The sequence below is a fragment of the Chlorella variabilis genome (genome assembly GCF_000147415.1).
Source record: "Chlorella variabilis unplaced genomic scaffold CHLNCscaffold_14, whole genome shotgun sequence".
In the NCBI taxonomy this organism is placed as follows: Eukaryota; Viridiplantae; Chlorophyta; class Trebouxiophyceae; order Chlorellales; family Chlorellaceae; genus Chlorella; species Chlorella variabilis.
The window spans coordinates 509,299-515,185 of NW_005435074.1; the positions used below are offsets into that span (position 1 = coordinate 509,299).

Here is a 5,887-nt window from a genome sequence, read left to right on the forward strand (position 1 = left end):
CGCTCCTTGACTTGCATCCCCGCCGCATTCACCACCTCCTTCAGCGCCGCCTCCAGCGCCACCAGCTCAAAGGGCAGCTGCAGGGAGTCGTGGGAGTGCATGCCGCCTGCAGGGGGCGGCGGGGCGGGGAGCGGCGGGGTGTTGGGGGGGCAGGAGAGGCAGCAGGAGGGGCCGCCACCCGCGCAGATGTCGGCAGCCGAGCTGCAGATGTGCGTCAGCCTCTGTGCAGGCGCCGGCGCCAGCCCCGCGCTTACTGGAGTGGTCGTCCTCAAAGTCAGAGTGCTGGGCGGCATGCGGGCCGCCGTGCATGCTGATGTCGATGCTGACTGGGCGGGTGGCCGCGCTCTGCTGCCGCGCCCACTCAGCGATGCTCTCCTCCAGCACATCCACAAACCGGTTGCTGCGGGGGCGGCGGCGGCGGCGGCGGCAGCGTTCCGGCAGAGATGCAAGGAGGGGGCGGGGGGGCACAGCGGCGGGGCCCGGGGCGGCCAGCGGGCCCGGCAAGCGTAGCAGACAGAACACCCAGGGGCGCCGCCAGCCCATCTGTTGTGAAGCGCAGCGCACCTGAGCGGGTTGTGCTCGTACCCCTCCCGCGGTATCAGCACCTTGTCTGCCGTGATGATGAGGCGCACGTGTTCTATCGACAGGATGAAGGCGTTGTCGCGCACCAGCAGCTTGCCCGTCTCTGGGGGCGGGAGGGGCGGCAGGGGCGCAGGGGTGGAGGCAGGGCAGCGGGCCTCAGGCAAGGAAGTGGCCGGGTGAGAGGTGCCGGCTCGCAGGTGGGCAGCCACGCCGCGGCACCCTTGCTAGATGCACAGTCCTCAAGAAATTGGCGTCAACCCGGGCGGGGGCCAGCGCGGCTGCTGCCTGGCCTGCCGTGGGTGTGCGGCGCACCTGAGGAGAGGAGGTTGAAGTCGAGCAGGCGCATGTCTCGGATGGGGATGCCCAGCCCCAGCTGGATGATGAGCGACCGCTTGTCGGCGTGCAGGAAGGAGCGCTTGGCATTCATGTCGATCACGATCCACGCGCTGCGCCTGCAGGCGCGGCAGGGCGAGGGTGGTGGGCGGGGGGACGCGGGCGCAACGCTGCCAGCTGCGCGGCAGGTGCGCGTGTGCCGTGAATGCGCCACAGCGGCACGGCGTCTCTCAGGTGCTGCGTTGCATAGTTTGACCGACACTCCCTCGGTTGCAATGCTCCATTGAGGCCGCCTGGGCACTGCACAAGCTGGTGGTGACCAGCACGTCCTCGCCACACAGCGCAGCCGCCTGACAGTACGGCAACGCCATGCTGCGGTTCTCACCGTGCCCGTGAGGAGGCCGCTGCCCCGTGCCGCACCCCAGACGGCCCCCTCATTGGCGGCAGCTTGGGCAGCTGGTAGCCCGGCGGCAGCAGGGCGCCGGCGGCGGTGGTGTGGTCTGAAGGCGACTCTCGCAGCAGGCCGCTGCCGCCGCCGCGCAGCTGTTCAGACAGCCACCCCCTCCCCCCGTGGGTCGAATGGTCCGAGCTGCCGCCGCCATGCTGCTGCTCCTCCAGCGAGTGTCGGCCCAGCAGGGGCTGCTGGGCCTCGCCGTCAGAGCCGTGCTCCATCGCTGGACCTTGCCCTACTTAGGGCGGGACTCTGGGCGGTGGCTGCACAGCGCAATTGTTGTGGAAGACAAGGTAGGTGTGCTTGGGGAGCGGCCCCCCGGCGGAGTAGGAGCTACGCCACGTGGAATGCAGTTCTCCAAACAGCGGCCTCATTACCCCTGGGCAATCCCCACGGTGCCATATGGGCATCCATTCACCGATGCCGATGCCCCCTGGCCTTTAGCCATCGCCACAATGATTGCTCCAAACCCCTTGGCTCAGCATTTCGAAGCGCTGCTCCTGCTGTACTGGAGCCTGGCCAGCTTTGCATCAGTGGTGGCGCTGCTACCCGTGCCAGGCGCCTCTGCCTTCAGGCGGGCCACGCCGCCACCGCTGCCGCTGCACTCGCGGGCACCCGACCGGCACGGCGCCTTGCTGTTGCCTTGCCACGGCCATGGACCTCCTCCTAACTGTCCGCCTCCCACCTGGCGACCCCCGGGCCTCACAATGCAGGTCGGCGGTGCAGCTGTCGGCGTGCCGCGGCAAGCTGATGGATCTGAAGCCACGCCGCGCGCTGGGCCCGCTGTCCGACTGGACCGTGCCGCAGCGCTGGTTTGGCCACTTTTATGCGCTGGGCGCGGCGTGGAATGCCACAGTGGCTTACCTGTTGCTGGGATCGCCCTACTATGCGGCGCTGCCGGCGGCGCAGCGCAGCACGTGCGCCCTGGCCTTGGGCCTGCTGCAGCTGCACCTCACACGCCGCCTGGTGGAGACGGTTGGCCTCATGGCCTACCCGCCCTCCGCACGCATGCATGGCATTGCCTACCTGTTTGGCATGAGGTGGGAGGATTGATTTGGGGTTGTCGGGCAGGTGGCAGTCACTGAGATGCTAGTGGCTTGCATCTGCCTGCGCCCACGTATCAGGCAACACCACCTGCTCCACTTGTGGGGTGCCTGCTGACCTGCCTGACCCGTGCCCTCACTGCCCCTCCCAGCAGCTACTACTTCCTTGTCTCGCTCTCCATCCTGCCGCCATCAGCCTACCCGCCGCTGTGGACCCATGCGGCCGCCCTGCTGCACGGTCGGCGCACCGGGCTGCCGCCCGTGCAGCTGGGGTTGGTGGCGGGCCGGCTCACAGCGGTGCAGCTGGCAGGCGCGGCCATCTTCCTGGCCGGCAACATTCTGCAGTGGCACTCGCACTGGCTGCTGGCGCGGCTGGCGGGCAAGGGCAGGCGGGGCGGCTACAAGATACCCCGAGGTGAGGGCATGAAGTGGGGCAGGCCGCTGCGTGTTGACTGCGCTGTGATGGGGCATGGCAGGGTGCACGCAGCCTTGTGAGGACTTCCTATCATACGTATCCCCAAGCGTCGTGCTGCCTGCTGGCACACCTTGCAGGCGGCGGCTTTGAGCTGGTGTCGTGCCCGCACTACCTGGGGGAGGTGGTCATCTATGCGGGGCTGGTGCTGGTGCAGGCCTGGTGTCGCGCCACCACCTGGCTCATGCTGCTGTGGGTGGTAAGCCTCCAAGCCGTGCCCGCTGCTCTGCCTCTGGACTGCCCCTGCCAACCGCATGCCCGCCTTGTTGCAGCCTACCACCCCCTGTCCTGATGTTCCATCTCACGCCGCTGCTCCTGGTGGCCGGCGCCTCGCTGCAGGTCACCAACCTGTCCCTGGCGGCAGACATGACGCACCGCTGGTACCACGACCACTTCAAGACCTATCCTGCATCCCGCAGGGCGCTGTTCCCCTTCCTCTACTGACGGCCTGGGGCATGCAGCATCAGCGCGAGCCATTGCTCAACCTGCTCTTTGCCATGACAGGACACATGCAACCATCTGGTTGTGGAGGCGCATGCTACAGGATAGCCGAGGCAAATCGAGGCCACGTAGTGTACAGACGGGAGCCGGAGGGCGCAAGCAGGAGTACAAGCGGGGAGAGGAAGGCAGGTACAACATGGTGGTGAAGAAGTCGATACAGAGTCAGCATTGCTACAAAAGCCGCAACATGAAGCGGTCGGCGTGAGTCCACGGCCATCCTCCCTTCAATCCTCACAGGCCACAATGTTGTCCTCCTGCCGCTGCTGCACGCTGGCAATGGTCTGCTGGGTGCGGTCGCGCAACAGTTGGCACTCTGCTGCGGCCAGCGCCAGCTTCTCCTGCTTCAGCAGCCTGCAGGGCGCGCAGGACGGAGGGCAGGTAAGCGGGCGAGTGCATATGCGACCTGGCTCCGACCGCTAGCAGCAGCCCACCTGTCTGCCTCCTCCACTCCCAGGCTCTGCCGCAGGTGCGCATGCATGTCGAGGGCTCCCTGCAGCTGTATGAGCGCCAGCTCCGCGTAGTGCACTTCGTACTGCGCCCTCGGGCCCCTGGCTGCCGGGTCTGTCTCCAGCATCAGCTGCGTGGCAGACGCCCCTGCCGTCTCCGCGCTTTCGATCGCCTCCAGCTGCACAGGGGGTGCGGGAGGCATGGTTACGCCATGCACTGAACTGGTCTGGGCAAAAACTGCGAGCGGCGGAGACGCCGGTGCAGGAGGGGCGCGCTCCCGGCCTGTCGACAACCAGCAGTCCTCACCATTGCTCGCCTCAATTCTTGAAGCTGCTCTTGCACCTCGGCAGGAGCAGAGGCCAGGGCCCTGTGCCAGCCCGCTGCAAGCACAGGGCTTGCGGGCAGGCGGCGGGCACCCCAGCTCAGGGACCGAGCCACCCTTGCTGCCATGTTATCCCGCCCGTGCAAAGCTGCACAATGCGATCCCGCACCATGCGGCAGGGGTAAAGCGGCGCCAGGCAGCCGTGAGTTGGCAGTGGCCGATGGTCTTTTGGATCAGCCTTTCGCCAAGCATAGCACTGCTTGGTTCCGGGCACAGGCCTGGACCTGCGATCACACCACAGGCTTCGTGCTTGACTGCGGCACGGGTTTGGCAGGCCAGCCCCCCCCGTTCAACGCTTGGAGAGGCAAACGACACAGGCAGCGGCTTGATCAGCGGGCGCCGATCGCCGGGTGGGTTGCTGAGAGCTCCAAAGGCCCGCAACCCTGGACTCCTCCCCTCCAGAGGAGGAGGGGCAGGTTGCAGGGCGCCTGGTGGCGCGATCGGGGGCGATGGGAGCCAGTGTGGGGGGGGTGCGGATCTCTGGCAGCCTGGTTTTCCATGCGCACCACCGCCGCCATGTCTGGTTGCCGCCCCCCCGGCGCCCACCTGCAGGCCTGCCCCAAGCAGCCCGTAGCAGAGCCGCCCGCCCGTGGCCGCCATGGACTGCACCTGCAACTGCTTTGGCGTGGCCACCGCGGCGCGCGTGCCCGTCAAGCGGTACAACCTGCTGGTGCCGGACGTGTTCCCGGTGGTGGAGCCGCCCTTTGACAAGCCGCTGGGCATCACCATTGAGCGCAAGATCAAGAAGCTGGCCGAGTACCTGGACAAGAACGAGTTCAGGGCGCCCAAGGTGGGGCGGGCGGCGGGGTCGTGGCTCTGTGGGGTGTGGGCGCATTGTGGTGGTTGGTGGGTGCTGGCAGCATGTGGTGGCTTGAAGTTGTTGGGCCCTATGCGGCCACTTTGTTTGTTGGGTGGCTCTGCGGAGCCTGCTGCCGCTGCCCCGCACGCCACCCTGCCAGCGCGCACCCCCTGGGCTGGCCCCTGCCTCCAGGTGTCTCGCCGCCTGCAGCGGCGCCTGCACAAGGAGCTGGGTGCTGGGCACTACGGCTACGTCAAGCTGGCGGCGGAGACGTACGCCTACCTGCTGGTCCACAACAAGCCCGAGAAGAGCAACCTGCTGGCCAACGAGCTGGTGGTGCGCACCGTGGTGAAGCGCAGAAAGTGAGGGGACGCTGCTGTCCACTGCTGCCCGCTGCTGCCCGCTGCCGGCCTGCCTGCTGGTCTGGATGCCTGCTGGTGCGGGCCAGCCCCCCAGGCTGCACTGCCGCAGCAGGCCATGGCTGGTGCTGTCATGCGCTGGTGAACGCTGGCAGCGAGCGCACCCCTACCCCCGCCATGGCCTGGTGCGGCAGTGCAGCCTGGGGGGCTGGCCCGCACCAGCAGGCATCAAGACCAGCAGGCAGGCCGGCAGCGGGCAGCAGCGGGCAGCAGTGGACAGCAGCGTCCCCTCACTTTCTGCGCTTCACCACGGTGCGCACCACCAGCTATCAAGATTAAAAATTCAGTATCCATGCATTCTGCCAATGCTTAGGCCTCCTGGCCAACGGCAGCTTGGAGCATGTTGGCGAAGGTGGAGCGGGAGCGCTGCTCCAGGTAGCTCAGGCCCAGCGTGGGCAGCAGGTAGCCAAACACGGCGGCCATGGCGGCGCTGCTCTTGAAGCATGACACTATGGGCG

General features: G+C 67.4%; 4 protein-coding genes across 4 annotated transcripts in view; 2 read left to right on the plus strand and 2 right to left on the minus strand.

Annotated features, from left to right (window-relative positions):
• The window catches only part of CHLNCDRAFT_135619 (hypothetical protein), a gene marked incomplete at both ends in the record, with an annotated part of 2,933 nt that extends 1,346 nt beyond the window's left edge, over nucleotides 1–1,587 (minus strand). Inside the window, 5 exons of the mRNA XM_005846393.1 lie at nucleotides 33–106; nucleotides 255–400; nucleotides 565–685; nucleotides 895–1,034; nucleotides 1,301–1,587. Of these exons, the coding sequence (XP_005846455.1) occupies nucleotides 33–106; nucleotides 255–400; nucleotides 565–685; nucleotides 895–1,034; nucleotides 1,301–1,587 (768 nt within the window). The remainder of the gene's footprint in view (nucleotides 1–32; nucleotides 107–254; nucleotides 401–564; nucleotides 686–894; nucleotides 1,035–1,300) is intronic.
• A 433-nt stretch (nucleotides 1,588–2,020) lies between these two features.
• CHLNCDRAFT_135620 (hypothetical protein) lies at nucleotides 2,021–3,325 on the plus strand (the record flags this gene model as incomplete). Its single annotated transcript, XM_005846218.1, has 4 exons — nucleotides 2,021–2,406; nucleotides 2,565–2,824; nucleotides 2,962–3,080; nucleotides 3,221–3,325. The coding sequence occupies 4 exons, from the start codon at nucleotides 2,021–2,023 to the stop codon at nucleotides 3,323–3,325; spliced, it is 870 nt and encodes a 289-aa protein (XP_005846280.1).
• A 281-nt stretch (nucleotides 3,326–3,606) lies between these two features.
• CHLNCDRAFT_135621 (expressed protein) lies at nucleotides 3,607–4,031 on the minus strand (the record flags this gene model as incomplete). The annotated part of the gene is made up of 2 exons (XM_005846394.1): nucleotides 3,607–3,733; nucleotides 3,814–4,031. The coding sequence occupies 2 exons, from the start codon at nucleotides 4,029–4,031 to the stop codon at nucleotides 3,607–3,609; spliced, it is 345 nt and encodes a 114-aa protein (XP_005846456.1).
• Nucleotides 4,032–4,809: 778 nt separating this feature from the next.
• Nucleotides 4,810–5,887, plus strand: part of CHLNCDRAFT_135622 (hypothetical protein) — a gene marked incomplete at both ends in the record, with an annotated part of 1,484 nt that continues 406 nt past the window's right edge. The window contains 2 exons of the mRNA XM_005846219.1: nucleotides 4,810–5,001; nucleotides 5,203–5,358. Of these exons, the coding sequence (XP_005846281.1) occupies nucleotides 4,810–5,001; nucleotides 5,203–5,358 (348 nt within the window). The remainder of the gene's footprint in view (nucleotides 5,002–5,202; nucleotides 5,359–5,887) is intronic.